At 47.7% G+C, this 20,826-nt stretch overlaps 1 protein-coding gene across 1 annotated transcript in view; it reads right to left on the bottom strand.

Moving 5' to 3' along the window:
• The window catches only part of celsr2 (cadherin, EGF LAG seven-pass G-type receptor 2), a 71,756-nt gene that overhangs the window by 44,457 nt on the left and 6,473 nt on the right, over nucleotides 1–20,826 (bottom strand). Inside the window, 2 exon segments of the mRNA XM_042089224.1 lie at nucleotides 3,626–4,067; nucleotides 4,150–4,407. Coding sequence (XP_041945158.1) covers nucleotides 3,626–4,067; nucleotides 4,150–4,407 — 700 coding nt within the window.

The following is a 20,826-nucleotide window of genomic DNA, read 5'->3' as shown; positions in this document are numbered from 1 at the left end:
GGCAGCACATCCGCTGCGGCTTACATAATGAATTCACTTTACTCACTAGCGGTGAAGAGCAGTGTGTGTGGCCGCTAAGTAGGGGGAAGGCGCAGCTACACCTGCTCCCACCGAGTGCCAATCCTGGCTCCAGCGATGGGATCAAGGGCTTGCTGGAGGCCCAGAGTGCCTTTCAAACACTCACTGATCCCAAACGGGTGGATTCCAGCACAGCCACCCTCTGTGTGCGACCTTCACATTACTATTGGCCCATTCAGGAACCACTGAATGACTCCTGGCTGTGAGTTAGCCACACTCCCACCTGCCCATAACTAACCCACCCCCCACCCCCCACACACACACACTCTCCTGAATACACCTGACTCTGGAACGCATTAGGCATTAGTCTTTGAAATATGCTTTGGCATTGAAAAATGCTCTAAAAAGCACTAAACAACATCATGCTCTGAAACTGTCTAACTGTGAAATAACTGGATCAGGCTATAATACAATGTACAAAGGTGAGCTAACGGGACAGGACATGCTGGTGTCTCATTCATTTTCTAGGGTAGAGTTACTTTAAGTTTGTTAGCAGAGTGCTTATGTCGGTAGGTCTTGGGATAGTGGCACATGTCCAGACTAGTTCAAATCATTTACCCCAAACCCAGAGGCCTAAAAGCCTCGTCTTTTCCATCCCTTGCAAACTGCATATGAAATTAAGTCACTTCACATAACGTCATGTCACTGGAGAAGTGTCCCGGTTGGGGGGGGGGGGGGGGGTGTAGAGTGTATGTATCTTGTATTAAGGCTGGCTTGGTATGCCCTTGAGTAAAGCACCATTTACTGCAAGACACCAGCCTTCTGGGCTCACGCATGCAAATACGTCTAGCTTTGCAAGCAGCGCAAGTACTGTCAAGTTTATCAGGAAAATATTGGTAAATGATGGTCAAGGTTGAAAGGCTGTCAATGGATATAAATTAAAGTCAGAATTAAGTTCACAAATGAAAGCAAATCACAGATGAGTATGCACAAGCACAGGCAGGTCTCTTCAGAGTGCCCAAAGCAGTCAGGCAGGCAGACACACACACACACACACACACACACACACACACACACACACACACACACACACACACACACACACACACACACACACACGGCAATGTTCTGCTTTTTTCCTTCCTGCAAGCCTTTTTCTACCCAAGCAGAAAAGGCCAAAAAGACTGTCATTCCTGATCCATTTGCATATTCAACAAAGTGCAGCTTCTTTTTTCCTCTCTTTTTCACTCTCGCTCTCTACCATTGCAATATTCAAAAGCGCTCATTATACGGTCTGGCATGATTAGCTGTTTCATGTTGCTTCCTATGCCCCTGACCTCATTCCCTCCCCTAGCTGGGGTCTCTGCCCCAACCTCTTCACCATCCTCGCTCTCATGCCGCGCTCTCATCGTGTGGATTCTTTCCGGCGAGGTGTGTAATTTTTTGGAGCCGACTGAATAACATCCGAGGCCCGCGTTATCTCGGTGTCACGTAAGAGCGGGTAGGAGGAAAGGGGAGCGTGCACTTTTCAGCGTTTCGACGCGCTCCCAGGATCCCAGGCTTTGATGGTTAATAACCTGAGTAAGGAAAGAGGGGGAAAAAAAAACACAACCTCTCTTCGTTATCTTGTTGTGAGTTGAGAAAAAAAAAAAAAACGAGAGAAAAAAAAAGCAGAGGGAGGCTTGAAACTTTTCTCCCATCAGGCCGAGGGAGCTTAAGGGAGTCTATAGAGTGCTTTCATTCCGCTCCCTCGGCCTCTCTTCTTATTTTTATCCGGCGGCCATTTTACTCAGGGGGTTCGGGGTGATGGAGGGGGGGGGGGGGGGGTCCCTTTTCCATCTGTGGCCATCCATAATTAATCACTTCCCTCCATTATTCTTCAAAGAGGTGTTCAGCTCCGTGGCCAAAGCGCGCCATTGTCTTTCTGCCCGGACATTTTAAATCCCGTGATAAAGACCTGGCCCCAGACCTTTGGGCTCTCAAAACCACTCCACACGAGGAACAAGAGAGCCCATGGGCCAGGCCACAGCAGCGCCTGAGTTTGTGTGTGTGTGTGTGTGTGTGTGTGTGTGGGGTGTGTGTCTGTGTGTGTGATTCTGTGTGTGTGTGTGTGTGTTCGTTCGCACACAAAAAGAAAAGATGAGAGTTGTGATCAAGTGTATGTGAGTTAATGTGTGCTTATGTTAGCTCATGTGGATGTTCTGAAAGAATTTCTTGGAGCATGTGTTTGTGACAGAGAGAGAGAGAGAGAGAGAGAGAGAGAGAGAGAGAGAGAGAGAGAGAGAGAGAGAGAGAGAGAGAGAGAGAGAGAGAGAGAGAAATACTAAGAGGGAGAGAGTGAGTGAGCCAAAAAAAAAAAAAAAAAAAAAAAAAAAAAAACAGAAATGGATGGCTGCTGCTGCTGAAAAGCTTTTTCCATGTTTAATTTAGTGGTCTCCCTCTCCAGCCAGACAAAGGCGATTATTAGATCAATACCTCGTGTCACCATGCAGGTGCTCCCTGTGCACTGAACAGTTCTGTCTTCTGCTCAACAGCTCCCTATACAGTCGTTAAACAGGGGATCATGTTTGAGTACATGCATTTACGTCTCATGGACTGGTTGTTGCTCAGGTGCGATGCATCTCCTATGAGCTACACTCAAAAGCCACATTCAAATCATGCCGCAAATGACCCTTACATGGGTATTCAATCAATATGAAGATGACAGCAGTACTTCACTAGTATTGATCTAGGGGCTATAAACTAAAGGTGATGTGTGAAGTACCACAGATGTATTAATTTGCAATAACGTAAAGCTCAAATCAAGGGGTTAACCCCCAAGGATTAAGGACAACATAATCTCATCAGAGTTCCTCTGGGCAGGGTTATCAACAGAACTCTGAATTCTCAACCAGTTCAACCCTCCCCTGAATCATCTCTCCGGAGTACCTGGGTCACGGATGCTATTTAGATGTGATCACGACTAACCACCTTGCAGAAGAGAATAAAAACAAGCTGTTGTGCTTCAACTACCACACCAGCACTAAGCCTCAAGTCTCACAAGGACGCTTGGACACAGTGGTTTTATTCTCTGGTGAGAGGCAACCTCAGGTTTACGACTTGTTTACCTCTACACAGCCTTGTATCACAACTTTATCAGGGAGTCCACATGAAGTAAAAGGACATCACATTCATTTGATTAATTTGCCTTGGAGCCAACGTTACTTTTGAATAGGTGAGAACTCTATTGTGTCACACATGGTCCTTCCTAAAAGCAAGTGGCCTTGCACTGCAAGAAAGCCCTATGATATCAAAAGGTGAAGTTCTTTGTGGTGAGAGAGAGAGAGAGAGAGAGAGAAAGAGAAAGAGAGAGAGAGAGAGAGAGAGAGAGGAGAGAGAGAGAGAGAGAGAAAGAAAGAAAGAGAGAAAGAGAAAGAAACAAAGAGAGAGAAGATGGAGGAAGAAGGCAAAGGAGAGGGAGACATAGAGACATAGAGACATAGGCTGAGAGAGACACAGGGGAAAGCATGAGAGTGCGGGAGGAGAGAGGGAGGCAGAGGACCGGAGGACCGGAGAGAGACTGAATAGAGAGATTGACAGAAAGAGAGACCAGATAATGACAGGCCACAGGAGATGCTTCAGAACAGAGCTGGTCTGCCTGTGGAGAGAGCTCCTACCTGTGTAGTCGTCCAGACACTCGCAGGTGTAGCCTCCCTCCCTGCTGCGGCAGACGCCGTGCGGCCCGCAGGGCTTGGAGTAGCACAGGTCCACCTCGGTCTCGCAGTAGTCCCCCGTGAAGCCGGCCGGGCAGCGGCAGCGCAGGCCAGCGATGGGCTGGATGGGCCGGAACAGGATGGTGTCGGACGCCACAAAGGGCGCCAGGCTGTCGAACTTTAGCACCGAGACGCACTTCATGTAGTTCTCACAGGGCTCGCGCAGGCAGATGTTGTCGTCGAAGGGCAGCACCTCCTGCGAGGAGATGCGCGCCAGCAGGCTGCGGTTCAGGTACAGCCGCTCCTGCAGCTCCTCCGAGCCCAGGAACTCCACGCCATGGCCGCCCCTTCCGGTCACTCCCAGGTTACGCCTGCTTCCAACACTGCCCGCTCCTCCCCTACCAACACCACCGCCACCCGCCACCACCGGCTCCATCACCCGGCACGGCCACGGAGAGGCTGACATTGAGGATGCTGGCGCTGACGTCGGTGTCGTCCTGGACGTTGAAGACGACCACGTCCTCACGCGAAGCCGAGAGAACACGCGCCACACCGTCCAGGAACTGGGCCAGCAGCAGCGACAGGAAGCGCTCTTGTGACGTGTTGGCCAGGCGCAGCGTGATGCTGTTGGAGAGCATCTCGTCTGTGATGATGGTCACCTGCAGCAGACACTGAGCTGACACCGAATGGACCCCATCTACAGAAAGAAAGAAATGGAGAAAGAAAGAAACTGTATAAACTACTGAAGCTTTGGGTTAAAGGCCTTGTGCTGCAAGTTACTCATTGAACCTCTGGAATGTGTGCTGTTGAACACTATCAGCATTTGGTCAACAGGTATAGAACAGCAGGTATTTCTAAATAATGAGAAACAACAGTGTGAGACGGATATTATTCAGAAAAGCTAACATAACTCTTTCCTGCAATGATTTATATGGTTTAAAATGCACAACCATCCGTTATGTCTCTGATGATCAACTTCCAACATACAAAACCAAACGGCTCGTTAAGAAAATCAGACCTGGGGAACTCTTCTTGGTTTAACAAGCACAGTAATTACCCCAAACGAGAGCTCTGAGAATCCAAACCACATGAAGAGAAAAATAAGAGAGTAAAAATCCTGTCCTACATTTTTCCCGTTAACAAGCCCAGGGTTTTATGCAGTGCACCAATGCAACAGTGGCCCCCGTGCACTGCCTTACGTAACCACGTCAGCAGACCCCGTACCCCCAGGGAGAAGGGATCAAGAGGAGGTATCATTTATCAGTGAGGGAAGCCGTACCTCAGGGGAGGTCAGGGCGCTTTTTCAACGGGGGACAAACCCTCTTTCACTTTTCAACAGCGTGGGCTCACATTCCCCGGTCATGTCGCCTAGCCACGAAGCTGGAGATGCTTGTGGCATCGTCAGAGCGAAGGATGAGGGAGAGGAAAGGAGGAGGGAAGATGAGAAGGAGGAGGGGAGAAGAGGAGGAGGAGGAGGAGAAGAGGAGGCAAAAAATGAGGCTATTTGTAGCCGTTTTTAAGCGCCGGCCCTGAGGCTTCTGTTTTGGCCTTGAGGCAAAGGAGTGGCCAACACAAAACACGCATAATCAAATCAACCCCGGAGTGAAAACAAGCTTGAGCCCTCTCGGGCCCCTACAATGGTCAATGGTCCGCTTTGTAGCGGGCCTCTGGAGCCGGGCCAGGGAACAGAACCCCTCGGCTCCGCTGGACAAGAACCCCACACAAACAAACACTCGCCCTGCCAGGCCCACCGGATCCATGGCCACTGGCACGATGAAGATAGAGAGAGGGAGGGAGAGAGGGAGAGGGAGAGAGAGAGAGAGAGAGAGAGAGAGAGAATGCAAAAGAGTGCTGCCATGTTTAACAGCTTTAATCCGACTGCTTTCAGTCAGGCACTTCTGGACTGCATACGGGACCCAAATACTGCCAGGGACTCTCTTTTACTCTCTCTCTCTCACACACACACACACACACACACACACACACACAAAATGAAACGATGGAAATTAAGTCAGAAAGTGAGATATTGAAGAGCTGTGAGAGGATGTCCAAACAGCACACACTCATAAATATGTGAGGGACTTGGCATCAGGATTATCACTTTGATGTCTAAATCTGTAATCCCAAGATCCTCAAGAGGAATAAACACTACAAGGATTTTAAGAAGATCCCCATCATCTCTGACATGCAATGACCTTTCTTAATGAGTACTCCACTGTCCAGACAGAACACACACACACACACACCCATACACACAGACTGACACACCCACACCCACAGACTGACACACCCACACACACACCCCACTCTGCAGCATGAAGCACTGTGTCCTTAGACGCAGGTCTCTGCCCCATCACAGTGGGCCATATCCAGCCAATGGGGCACAGAGTAGTTCAGGGTTCAGCACAGTAAAGGCACATGGCAGCTTTTTGGTGCCCTGTCTCTGACATACTGGGGCATCTTCCCATCTTCTATTAGCAGGTTTGCCACTTGCTCTTAGCACTTAGCCTAGTCAGGTCTGCCACTAATCCATATACTGTACTTGGAATACCCCCCAGCTCATTTTGGAATGGCAAGAAGGATTGACATTGGTCCCAAACTCTCCCTGCTTTTGATTGCTGCTTACGAAGTACAGTTTTTTTTTCCCATGGTTTAGAGTCTGGTCCAAAAAAAAAAAAGTTATTTACTTTTTTCATGCAGAATTATGTCTGGGGTTATGTGGGTCAGTGGAGCTTAGTGTGACGGTATGTCAAGTAAACAGGCATTCATAGCCAAAGAGGATGAGAACTCCGATGCCTCCAAACAGCAGCCTCATCAATGGCATCACACAGGAACATTTAACTACTTTACTGGATGTGATCCTATACAACAGCACCTGACCTTACGTTACACTGCCTTACCACCTCCTTTCTCTCGCTCACACACACAGACTCAGACACAGACACAGACACACACAGACACACACACACACACACAGAGAGTTGAGGAACGCTAGGCATACAGTAAGCAGGCCTTTCAGATGCAGATGCACAGATCATTGTTTTAATGAGTGTGGCTCATTCATCTTAACAAAGGGAAGTGGCGAGTGGTCACGCCATTATGCCGCTGCATCTCAGCAGACCGCTAAATTATTTGAATAACAATTGGGGACAGGATGTTACGCAACCATTGTCCCACCACACAAGAAAGCAGTATCCTGCAAACACACGGCCCCTCTAAAATCAAACAAATCTCTTCCCTCGCTTAAGAACATACAGTATAATACAAACCTAGACAGATAGATAGATAGATACTTTATTGATCCCCAGGGGAAATTCAAGCACAAGAGCACTTTCTCAGGAGATTAGGAAAAATAAACATTGGCATCTGGCTGGACAGTGGAATTGATTTTTTTCCGACTTTCTTTTGGGGCTAAATAGGTTTAAGAGACAAGGCGGCAGATGACTGCCGGACGTCCTGTAATGACGATCTCGGCATTCCTGGCCCGGGTTCAGGGCTGGCAGTGGCTCTGGGCTCCGCCACTCTGCCCACAGGGCTGAGGAGGAGAGCGCTGGGACGAATCTCTGGGCTGGGTGAGGGAAGGGAAGCCAACCTGCAGGTGCTTAGTACTGGGTCATTTAGGAGAGAAGGACTCCTACCATGTGGTTGATGATCGGGGTGGAGTGGGAAGGCCCGGGGGAGGGGTTTTGGGGCTGTGTGAGTGATGGTCTTTTGGGCTCAGTGAGCCATACAAGCTATGCCATCGCGCGCACACACACCCCCTTTACTGCCAGGAATGCTCCAGGCCTGTCTGCAATGCCAGCCAAAGATTAGACACAGACTGCATTTTTCGCTCACAGTCTCTCTTGTGGAACGAGGACCGAGAACCATCTCTTCAGACAGATCTGAAGGTGGCTTTAAAAGGTACACTGTGCAGGTTTAGGTATATTTGGCAACTGTAAAGCACCCTCTAAAGTCGCGATATATTTATATTTTACTCTGGTGTTGTAAATAGCAAACTTCTCGTGACTGATCCCCCCTGTACACACAATGAAAATGCTTTTGTTGTGGAGGTGAAGGATTAACAGCAGGCAAAAACTATCTCCAAACAACTTTATCTACTGATTTTCTCGGTAGTGATTCGCTACGTCTATGCTGCATAGCTATGCTAGGTGAACTATTAAAAGTTTGTTTACTATCAAATTGGCTTCGTAAAGGTGAAAATCTTGCATAGTGTACCTTTAAATCCACTATAGTTTGGAGTCCGATGGCAACAGGCCAGTCTGCCTCATAGGGGTGACTCAAGACAGCTCTGCAGGTATTGTCTGTACTGGACCACAAGCATGACTACACATGCATGTATACACACATCTACATGCACACAAACAAATGCACAGCCAGACAGCAAGCCATACAGCAAGCCATACAGCATGCGACGATATAGAACTGTGAATAATGCATGTGCTTTGCCAGTGCATCCCAATTCAGCAGGGCTTCAGCAGAATGCTATTTATTCAGGGACAAATCAAATGAAGGCCTCAAGCTGAGATGCCCTCATTAGGACAGATCCCCGAGTTCCTGGGCCCTGGGAGCCACTGTTGCTCCCTGGTGAGTGTGTGTGTGTGTGTGTGTTTTTGTGTAGCGAGTCACTAAGCTATTATTCTATGGGTGGGCTAGTGTGTGTCAATTCTCACAGAGCCGTTTGTCTGAGAGTGGACTGCTGTATGTATGTGTGTGTGGGAGTGTCTATTCTGTAATGAGGAGTCCATGTTGTTTCTGAAGGGGAAGGAAGTGTGACGGGGCGGGATGTGTGTGTGTGTGTGTGTGTGTGTGTGTGTGTGTGTGTGTGTGTGTGTGTGTGTGTGTAGCGCCTCACTGCCCTTCTCTGAAATATTAATAGAGTGGCGTCTCCCACCCTCTCCTGCCCAGTGCCTGGTGAGCGAGTGGCATACTTTCAGCCCGTTGTGGCGAGGGAGCACACACACACACACACACACAAACACGCACGCACACACACACACACACAGACACACACGCACAGACACACACACACACACACACACACACACGTACACGTACACGCACACACACACACGCACATTCACACAGCAATAACCAAGAGCCTTTATCTGCAACCTGTCTGCAAAGAGCTGCTCCTAATAACGAGTGCATTACAAGCTTGTCGCGGCATGATAAAATATAGGTCAAACATGGGGAGAGAGCTGGAGAAATAGGCTAACCAGCAGGGAGAGGGAGGGCGGCAGAGAGTGCGAATTGGAAAAAAGAAAAACGGGAAACAGAAAGGGAAAGTACAAAGAGGGGAAACGTGTGCGTAGGAGGAGGGTAGTGGTGGTAGAGGGTGGCATTATGGTTTGAGCAGATTAAAGTCAATTGGATTTAAGCTCGGGCGTCTCTCACACTTACTCTTACTGTGCATGTGGTCTGTGAGGAGTAAGCAGTGTATGAGAGAGTGTGTGAGTGTGTGTGTGTGTGTGTGTGTGTGTGTGTGTGGCACACAGAGTCCCATCAGCAGAACACAGAGAATTCCTCCTAACTGCTGCATAGCTAGATGAGAGAGAGCGAGAGAGAGAGAGAGAGAGAGAAAAAAGGAAGAGGGTAAAGGACAGAGAGACAGAAAAGGAGACTGAGAAAGACACAAGATAGATTATCAGAGAGAGGGAGTAGAGAGAGAGGCAGAGGGGGAAGGACCAGAGAGAGACTAAATAGAAAGATTGAAAGAAAGAGAAGACAGGGCTGAGAGAAAGAAAGATGAGAGAGACACACAAAGCAAGAGGAGAGGAGAGGAGAGGTGAGGAGTGGAGAGGAGTTGGAGAAGAGAGGAGAGGAGAGGAAAGGAGAGGAAAGGAGAGAAGAGGAGAGGAGACGAGAGGAGAGGTGAGGAGAGGAAAGGAGAGAAGAGGAGAGGAGACGAGAGGAGACGAGAGGAGAGGTGAGGAGAGGTGAGGAGTTAGAGAGGAGAAGAGAGGAGAGGAAAGGAGAGAAGAGGAGAGGAGACGAGAGGAGAGGTGAGGAGTGGAGAGGAGTTAGAGAGGAGAAGAGAGGAGAGGAGCTAATGAGGAGCCTGCAGTGGCTCGACCAGGAGAAGGAATGCCACACGAGTCACAGCACATCAGTCACACAAGGCGCCAGTACACACACATGGACACAGGCATCCCCCACAGAGAGAGAGAGAGAGAGAGAGAGAGAGAGAGAATGATAGAAGAACGATAGACAAAAACAGCAAAAGGGAGAGATAGAGTGAAGAAAGAGGGATTGATAGAAGACTAAATCGAGGGAAAGGAGGGAAGAATAGAGGCCAGGGCAAATGAGGCATTCTGGGGCAGCAAGCCGTCAATGTCAGGTGTGCTAGATGTGTGTGTTAAAGAAGTTCACACACATACATTCATATCTACACACACACACACACACACACACACACACACACACACACTCATACTACACACACACACACACATACTCATATCCAATGGCTCAGAATCTAGTCAGTGGTAGCAGTGGATTTCAGGTACAGCTTAGAAAAATCCAATAACGTTGACTGTACATTCTGTGAAAATGCAGTTCTTGGACAAGCTTTGATGGTTTTAAGCTTAGTCAGCACTGCAGAGTTCAGAAACTTGCTGGAGGCGGGAAGAGAGACAATGGACGAACACCTAAAATACTCCCACCGACCCACACTAAATGTGCGCACACACACACACACACACACACACAAAAGGGTGGCCTTAATGATTAAGAAGGCAGCACACGTGTGTAAGAGTTCCAACTTCCAGCTGCCGTTCAAACAAAGCTGCAGGGACAACCACATCCACATATCTTTACATTAGATGCACAAGCACGCCCGCACGGCATGCATTACAGAGAGAGACGCACACTTCTCAAACACACATACACACACTTCTCAAACACACACACTCACACAGGGTCTGTATGACTTTATATTCTGCATGCAAATGACTGGCATACAGATACACACGCATATATAGCTGTCTACACAGCTTTTCCTAGACCTACACACACACACACACACACACACACACGGAACTGGCTTTATGTTGGACGCACATACACTGCCCACTGTCCAGTGCGTCTGTAGCGGACGACTAGAGTGATTAGGAGACATGAGCTAAGTGCGGGGAAGGCGCGTGCGGATGGGAGCGCCGGACGCATTAAAAACGCCGCCAAGGTCACGGCCGAAGATAAGCAGCACATCAGGAAAGCCGCATGCCTGAGTCGCTGGGGACAACCAATCCCTAGCATTACCGATCCAGAGATAGCAACTGCCACACTAGTGCACATACATGCATATATCACACACACAGATAGATGCTAATATTTTCTCTCTCACACATACACACACCTGGATGCATGTTCGTGTCCACACACACACACACACACACAGGCTTATAGAAATACTCATAGGCAAATACTCAGTAGGGGTGGGCGATATGGACAAAAAATTATATCTCGATAGTTTTTGTGATTGTAACGATAACGATTATTAGTCGATATCCTTTAAAAAAAATGTTTTGTTAAAGTCTGAGTTACTTTACCGCTAATTATTTATGAATAGCATCATTACAATAATAACCAATAACCTAACCTGTGACTTTTTAACCAAATCAACCAATGCATTGTCACTCTATGACACATTTCCAATTCTGCCCCCACTTGGGTGTGTGGCAATGACATGGTCTAGCCAGCTACATTAGAGAAGATGAATAGGCCTAACAGTTTCCCAAGAGAAAGTCTGAGGCTGAAGTTCCTTTCAAACCTTTACATAGGATTCACTGTAAAACTAAGCAGACCAACAGAGTACATATCAGTTATTTCCTTCTATGTTTTGTTTAAGAACACTAGCCTTCCAAGAGGCTAGCATTCCAAGTTACAGAATAGAAACTAATGCGTTAGCTTATGGCTAATGTATATGAGAAATCCCATAGAGATGCTAACGTTAGCATAATCGGTAAAAGTAGATATTTACAGCGAGCGAACTTCAGTCCATTTACAAAAGAGTTACTTGAGAATAGTTCTTTGTTTACAACTGACTATTAAAATACTCAAAGGCTAATGTTTTCTCTCCATATAATACCGTGTAGGAAAAAAACGTGACTGTCTCATCAATGCTACTTGAACAGAAGTAGCCGCATAAAATCCCAAGTAGGCTACTCTTGCTGCACAAAATAAACATTAGGCGTGCATGGGACAACGTTGTGACCCACTAGTGGTCACGTGACACTTGCTCTGCTGCAGCCAGGGGCTTCCCCTCATACACCTCCTGGGAATGTATGAGTCTTCAATGCGTGATTTCCAGTGTTTTTCCCCCATAAGTAATTTAAATACTCGATAATGTCAAACTGCACATCGTTAAAACAACAATCACGATATTATCGCAGACGATATATATCGCCCAACCCTAATACTCATAGAAGCAAATACAAGGACACACGCGTGCCCACACACACACACACACACACACACACACACACACACACACACATCAAAGAATCCAGTGAGGCAGAGGCGCGTTTGTGTGCTTTCAAAAATTGGGGTCAAGTTCATGCATTAGTGATCTGTGTGGGGAAGTGGAGTGGAGGCAGACTCTACTGTATGTTTTAATTCATTAATGCCCCCTCTTTTCTCTCTCTCTATCTCTATCTCGTCACAGGGGTATCCATCTCTTCAAACGCTCCACCGCTGATGGGGACTTCTTCTATCCAACAGTCGCCTTATCTGTACTTTTTCAACTTGGGGGATTCTGGCTTGTCTTAAAGCAGGATTTTGCTCAAGAGCCACTCCACCCCACTCAGGGTGAACAAGAGGTTGGATGTTTGAAAATGAGAAAGCTGGGGGAACGTTGGGCGAGTCTCCGCACACAAAAAGCTCAAGGCCTTTGCAGAGTCTCTTCACAAGAGTTTTACAGAAAGAAGAAAAGCTACCTGATTTTTCTGCTCCCCTGCTTATTCTAGACAAGAAACACTAGGCTTGAGCTAGGCTTACAGCTTTCAGAAAACCTGTGGCACTCCAAGACACCAAGGTTCTCCGACAGACAAATCATATGCTTAAACTTCATCTAATTACCTATCGGGGAGTGACCCCAGAAATGTCACTGTAATTACAACAACAGCCGAGACCTTTCCAAACTGCCGTCATGGCCTCAGCGAGAGAGCCAAGCCAAGCTCATTCTGTTCGTTCGTTTGTGAACTGGGTCACACGCTGCCCTCCCCTTACAGTACTTTCGTCCGCTGTTTCCATGTGCCGCACATCAGCGAGGTTTTGTTTGGACGTCTTCATGTGCCATCTCCACTACTGTAATTACACGGCTGCTTCCAATCACGCTGACAGCGGGAGCTTGGCGCTTCCACAGGCCTGGTTTGTGTCATAATTACACCGGGCCGCCGTGAGGCCAATCAAACGCGGATCACTGGGATCACAGAAATTATTCTGCACCTGACTTCGGTGTTCTGATAATATGGCTCTTTATATGGCTCTCCTATGAAAACACAACATTAAAATAGCAAGGGAAAAAGCTCTGCCTCCAGTCCTGGCCAGAACAATAGGCTGCCTAAGATGGGGATGGAGGCAAATGAGAGCCCCTTATGCAAGTTCTAATCACAAGTTTATCTCGAATCCCCCGTTGCTATGGGGCAGATGGGTGTCATGGGAACCAAATTAGAGCTCCTGTTCCACCTGAACACAGACATATGCAGAAACAGAGCACGCTCAGTGGGGTGCAGGGTCTTTTAATCCAACCACTGCCGCGCCGACCAATAGATAGGCGGGGGAGCGCACCCTCATTGAGGGCCTCCCCCGACCTGAGAGAGTGAGGAAGTCAGCCTTCAGTAGACATTAGCGAGGAGCAGGCAGGTTAAAGAGAGAAGGCAGGGGCACTCTTTTACCCCATGCTGCTAACTAGATGGGGGGAAGATTTTTACAAGAGCTGTTGATCTGACAACCAAGTCAAGGCTGCTGCGTCAAAAAGAAAAAAAGAAAAAAGGTTACAAAAAAAAGGTCACATGCTTCTTGTGAGTTAATGCTAATAAGTAACTCGTTAGCAAAATCCTGCCGCAGTCTTCGTTTGCTGATGTTCTTTCAATTAGGGGCAAGGAAAACAGAGAGAGAAATAAACAGGAGTGGCGCCTGGTAAGGGAGGATCAAAGGCAGAACTGCAGCAGAGAGAGAGAGCATTAGAAATGTCATTGGGGAATGTGCCGAGTGAACTGACTACTGCAATTTACTACTTGCTGTGCTGTTGCCATGGAGGGTTGGAGATGAGGGGAAGATGGGGGGGGCAGGGGGGGTTAAAGTGCTCCTTGATACCCCCAGCCAAGAAAGCCAACCAACGGTCCAACAGCTTCCCTTTCCACCCTACAAAAAATGCCCCAGCGTACTGTAGGGCAAGACCCTTTGCTGAGTGGGCCACATATCTATCCTGGCTCGCTCCTTCCTTCGTCAAACACATCCTACACAGGACTACTTCAGATCCACCAAGCCGTTGGAGCTCTACTTCCCAGCAACAAGAGCAGCACACAGGGAGAGCTCACAGCAAACAAACATGCCTCAATCCCTGAATATTAACAAGACTGCACACACAGCCAGAGAATATGGTATGGAGTGGGGGTTGGACTTTTTTTTTTTTTTTTAAATGAATCGTAAACTCCTATTGGCTGACGCAAATCAGTCATGCTTGGGTTACAGTTGATCATTAATAAAGACCATCACGAGAGAGAGAGAGAGAGAGAGAGAGAGAGAGAGAGAGAGAGAGAGAGAGAGAGAGAGAATAACCCAAGCCATCAAGCGACCATGGGCGGAGGGGCAAGACAATGGGGCTGGCCAGGAGGTGGAGGGTTAATGGGGGAATCCTTCTGTTGTCCAGGGACAGCTGCTCCCTAGGAGCAGGATGGTCTCCACATTAACATGGGACCTCCATATATCAATGGGAGGTCAGGGGAGATCTCCACCAGCCTCAGACCAGAGCAGAGCAGAGCTCACTGGCTCTTGGACTGAAGCATAAGAATTTCCCTCACGGGATCAAAAGAGTATATATACTTATAAGAAAACAAACAAACACCTACAATGCTGATTTTTGTGGGCATATCGAAAATCAAGAAGAGGAGAAGAGGAGGAGGAGGAGGAGGAAGAGGTGCTGTATAATCTATCTGGATGGTGAACAGAAAAAAATCATGACAATTTGTTCTGAATCACAATAAGTCGTCGATTAAATGATGCAGAAAGAGCTTATTCTAGAATACAGCTGTAGCAAAAGGGATTAAGGTTTTCTTTGGGCAACTGTATAAGTGTAAGTCTTTGTGTGTGTGTGTGTGTGTGTGTGTGTGTGTGTGTGATTGTGAGAGTATAACAGTAAAGAGGGAGTACAGTAATGCAGAAGAAAAGGGATGGGAGATTCACATTTAATGAAGCAACACATAAATCCCTTTAACCTCTTCAGACCAGAAAAATCAATCACTCGTGATAAATATTGGTTCATGCTATGGTAATAGATTTATCAGGTCTCTGTCCCCCAAGCCTAAAGATAATCATCTCATGAAGGAGAATGGCTCTTCTAAACAACACCACTAAAAAAAAAAAAAAAAAAAAAAAAAAAAAAAAAAAAAAGAAACCCACAAGGTCATCCAGGACCCAAGTGACTGGGTGATTGGAACATTAGCACACATTTCTGGACGCTGATCGTATGCTCAACGCAGTGGAGGAAAAAAACATTCCAGAAATATTTCTCCATTATGATGCGACACAGGGCCAGAGAGGTGGATTTAAGCAGGGTCTCGCAATCGATGGGGGCATTTGCATGTTAAAAGCAGGCTGTTCCGTCAGCACAAGTAAAGCAGCAAGGGGGAGATTAGTCACTGCAGCGGACCGAGCGTGACCGAGTGCGAGTTTCCAACCAGAGTGCTCACTCAACGCTCACTTTCCTCAAGGTCACGTTCAGAATCGCAACGAGTGGGGCGCGCTCCACTTTGAACGGCATTATTTGCAGCCATTCCCCAGCCACATCATTATTTCAAATCAAATCAATGCTTCGACTTCTAAAGCGAGTCGGAAAAGCTCAGCGAAACACCATTGAGGGGGGAAAAAAAGTCCCCAATTAAGCCAGGCCTAATGAGGGCAAACTCTGAAAAACATAAACACAAACAATTTCCACAAACAAATAAACAAATAATGCCACTAATGCCCTTTCCATTTAGACTAATCCCGAGAAGCGGCAAGAGCAGATTTGGTTTGAATTCCCGGTACATTTTGCATCTGTAGAGAAATGCCCTTTGTGCTCAGTCCATTTGCTGGGAACAGCTGAATAAGTAAAATGATAGGTTTTCTTACAGAGCCACCAAACCATAACAAAACCCACTTGTTCTGGCACAGCTCCAAGTGGGGCCATCTGGCTAGTTAACTGCACTGCCTCCAGTCCTCTTACTAGTAGTTACTAACACTGACTTAAACCAAACCAAAACATTATTAACATCACAAAACAACACTAACAGCATGTTAACAATAATTCATAAGCTGGTAACATGGTTCATTGGGCATGAACAATAGGAAATCCAATGATCTTGTCAGTTTGAATTGAACCTATATTAGGGTGGCACAGCTCACCAAATATTAGCACAGTTGAGTTCATATATAACATGGCAATAAATAAATAACTTCAAACGTTAAATATTACCCTGCTTTTCTTTATCATGTATTGCACAGAATACATGAAGGGGAAAACCAGGTTAAAGAGAATAAGTGAACAACTTTTTGATTAAGAGTGGAGGAGAGAAGAAAAAAAGAACGATGGTTACACTGACGTTGCCAAGACCTTCAGGAGGACCATGGTGTGTTTTCATTCTCTGGCGTTTTGCCCCCATGCACAGGCGGTTTCCCTGGCCAAAGTTTTTCTTTTTTTTTTTTTGGAGAGGTGCGGAAACAGTTTCAGCGTGAGGAACAAAGAGTGGAGCGGCTCGAATCCAGCCAGGCCCGGGCAGCACTCAGCGGCCCATTGTCTGGTGTGAGGGGGGGGGGGGGGGGGGGGGCACAGTGTGATAGGACCGGCAGATATGCCTAAACCGACACTGACTCGAACCCTTCCAATAGGCAGCCCCTAATCCTCTGCCCCTGTCCCGTTCCAAACATTCAGATGATGTCATCCCAAAATGCCCCTCCGGCTCATCCGGACAGGAGCGCAGAGCGCAGCACAGGCGAGGCCGGCTCACAAAGGAGACACTGCCATTGTGAGATGAGCCAACGGCAGGAAATCAGATACCAATACCCCCCACCCCACACACACACACTTAACCCTACTCACATGCTACACCATTTACCCAGTCCATCCTAAATCTGCCCAGACTACTCACACACACACGCGTATACACAAACATGCCTCCAACATGCCATCGTCCCAAATGAGATTATGCTCATGAGATCACAAATTAGTGCGGCCATAATCAGCTCTTATACGTCATCAGAATGGCTGCTATTTATGAATAAAGCAACAGGGAGAGTCATTTATGCTCATATATATTCTGAATAAAACACAATGTTGAAATTCCCCACGAGAGATACAACTATAATCCGTGTAAAAAATACATTTGAAACTCCTACAGTAAAGGACAATTTCTAGACATCCACACCCAGGGGTACGGATGGAGGCCCCTGTATTAAGGCTAACTCTTATTGGTTACTTGAGGGCCCCAGTAGTGTCAAAAGGTCACTAAATGATAGAGGATTAGCCGCTGAGCTACGGGGTCATGGTACTGGGCCGCAGTCCGAGAAGGGGGCCAGTTGGCCTTAAAAATTGGCGTCCCTGCCAACACTCTCAGAACTTATGGGCTACCCCTCCCCCTGACCCCAACCCCCCCCCCCCCCCCCCCCCCCCCCCCCTTGTCTTTAGGTCCACAAAGGGACCCTCCCCCCATCGTCCCCACCCACCAGGAATTTCTCAAGCATTGCTGGGGTCACTATGACAACCGCTTGCTTAACAAAGCATTTCTCTTGGCCATTCTTCCCTTTGAGCGAACAGAGACAGAGAGCAAGAGGGAGAGAGAGAGAGAGAGAGAGAGAGAGAGAGAGAGAGAGAGAGAGAGAGAGAGAGAGAGAGAGAGAGAGAGAGAGAGAGAGAGAGAGAGAGAGAGAGAGAGAGAGAGAGCTCAACAGTCATATGAAAAAAGAAAAGAGGTGGCTGTGGTGGCTGAGGGGTGGAAAGAAGACAGGAGGGAGGAATAGAGGGTGAAAGAGTTGAGCATTTTAGGTACGGGACGAATGCGGTAGAGCAAAGTGATGAAAAGAAAAGGTTGAACAGCACGAAAAAGAAGGAGCGAACACTACAAAACATCAATAGCACTGGAGTGACAGGTAAGTGAGAGAAAGAGAGAAAGATAGTGATGGAGGGAAAGGCAGAAAAACGAAAAAAGAATGAAAAAAAAAATCCAAGATTTCCATGAAGGCCTTTGACCAATGAGCTCATGGGAGGTGAACGTGGGCCAGAGGGGAAGTAGAGCACAGAGCTACACATCCAGCACCTCCCCTCTTCCCCCACACAACAGAGACCCACATCCAGCACCTCCACATCCAGCACCTCCCCTCCTGCCCCACACAACACAGACCCACATCCAGCACCTCCCAGCACCTCCACATCAGGCACCTCCCCTCCTCCCCCACACAACACAGACCCACATCCAGCACCTCCCAGCACCTCCACATCCAGCACCTCCCCTCCTCCCCCACACAACACAGACCCACATCCAGCACCTCCCCTCCTCCCCCACACAACACAGACCCACATCCAGCACCTCCCCTCCTCCCCCATACAACACAGACCTACATTCACAACATTCCTACTACACCTCAACTATTCAGAGACAGTAGGTCAAACACAGGTGTCCTTCAGACTTCACTTTAAGAGGCCACTGACCTCCAGCTCTTCATTCCAGCTCGGCCAGAGAATAACTCGGACAATAACTCTGAGAATAACTTGGACACAGGATACGTCCTGTTCTCCAATCATCTTAAGGGGTCGGTATGAACTCCACCAGACTTAAAAAAAGAACAAAAAAAAAAATATTTCAGCTGCGAACTCGCCGCTTTTTATCTATTCAATACAGAGCTAATTGAGTGTGGCCAGAGGTGCAGAGCTAATATTACAGGCGAAGCTGGCGGCGGGCACTGGTGCTGGAGTGGGCGAGGTGGGGCGGGGAAAGGAGCGCGAGGAACACTATCCCCCCTCGGAGCTCACATTCCTAATCTCCCATAATGACATTAGGGAGCGCCGGCCGCAATGGAGCTGGTGAACTCGGGCAGAGGCAGGACACAGGATGGATTCTACATGGGGAAGGGACCGGGGGGGTGTAAGAGAGAGAGAGAGAGAGAGAGAGAGAGAGAGAGAATCCAAGAAGAGTAGACTCACAACCCATGCCACTCAGAGGGGAGATAGAAAGGCAAACAGCGAAAAGAGAAAAGACAAAACATGCAGCTCTCCCACGCAGAAGACAGTTCAAAGCCACCGAGCGCCAGCGACCATGTGTACACAAGAATGAAATAGTCCAGTATTCAAAACACTCATTTGAATATTTTACGTGCTCAGACACTGGCGGGTCGATTTCGCATTCATACAGACTCAGCAAGCAACAATTTTGAGCCCACTACGTTGCTATGTGAGAATGATTCATAGAAAACTTTAATACCCTGAGCAACCCGCTTAAGGAACCCTGAGCATCCAACTTAAGGAACCCGTTCAAGAACCCACCAAGAACCTAATTCTAAATCACAGTATTACTGAAAGTGTGTGCATGTCTGTGGCAACACAAGACATCAACCTTTACAGAGCAGAGGTCAAAAGCTCAGCATTAGCCATGATGAGGGCCCTCCGGAGTTCCCCTGTATAAGCTCAGACCTGCCAGACACAGGGTAGGGACGAGAGAGAGAGAGACAGAGAGAGAGAGAGAGAGAGAGAGAGAGGAGCCAGAGGCAACTCAGACCACCTATGTGGAGAGAGCTGACGCACCGTGAGAGCATTGGTTTGCGCTGTGTGTGACCTACAGGCACACACAGTCAGAGCAAATACCAAAACACACACACACACACACAGACAGACAATCTCTGCCAGACCCCCTCTATTAAAAACACTGTTTATAGAGGGAGGAACTGGCAGGAAAATCAAAAGGCACCTTGACATTTTTAGTCACAGACTGACACACACGCACACACAGCCTAAAGCTTCACCTATTCACACAGCCTCTGCTTGGGGCCTTCACCCCTGCTCACCAAGCCTCGTAACTTCCATCTTTACTGGAGGTTGCTGGGCATTCACAGCGCTCGGGGAGGACTTAGCATCAGACGCTGTGTGAACCAAGCGCCAAATCTCTTCATCAGCTGCCTTTACAACTGTAATCTAGGTTTGAGAATCACACTGGGACCCACGGTTCTCCATGAGCAACGATACTACGAGTAAGCATTCTTAATCCAGCATATTAACAAGGGGGGGTGTGGGGGTGTCTCTAGCAGCCTTGAGCTCCTCTAGGCGCCATGCCATTTAATCTGGCTTCCTAATTGAGTGCATAGTGGATTAATGTAACATCCAATGGCCGCCAGTGTGAGCCAGGGCGGCAACAGGACCCGGGTTTTGGAGACAGGAATGGAGGGGTGTTGCGGACGACAGGCCTCTATTTTGACAGGTCTGGCCAAAAGGGGGGCTTCCCAGGACAAACAACCTACAGCAAGGCTGGAGGAGGGATTAAACTCCATTTGCACTGGAGCTGAACCAGACAAGTGAACAGACCAGCCAGTGTAACGTTATATAGAACCCACAAGTTAGGCATCTTTCTCTGATCTGCATTTATGTGCACACTAATATGAATATGTGTATTTACTGTTTAATATAATATCTGCATAATCGCTGACATTATGTGTTTTCAGGAGAAGCACATTTAGAAAAAATCTGAAATACAAAAATTCTTAAAGTGTTTAATTGAACCCAGCATCTAGAGACGGGGTGATTTGACATGGGCTCACAACATACAGATAGCTCTACTTCTAAATGCCCATCTGCCAATCGGATTGAATGTACAGCACAAAGTCCCACCTCGTCGCACACATCCAGTCATGGCACACACAACAAAGGCCGCTG

Source organism: Alosa sapidissima, chromosome 4 (genome assembly GCF_018492685.1).
Source record: "Alosa sapidissima isolate fAloSap1 chromosome 4, fAloSap1.pri, whole genome shotgun sequence".
Lineage (NCBI taxonomy): Eukaryota > Metazoa > Chordata > Actinopteri > Clupeiformes > Clupeidae > Alosa > Alosa sapidissima.
The sequence above is the reverse complement of the archived record's forward strand: the minus strand, read 5'-3'. Positions and strand labels throughout refer to the sequence as shown.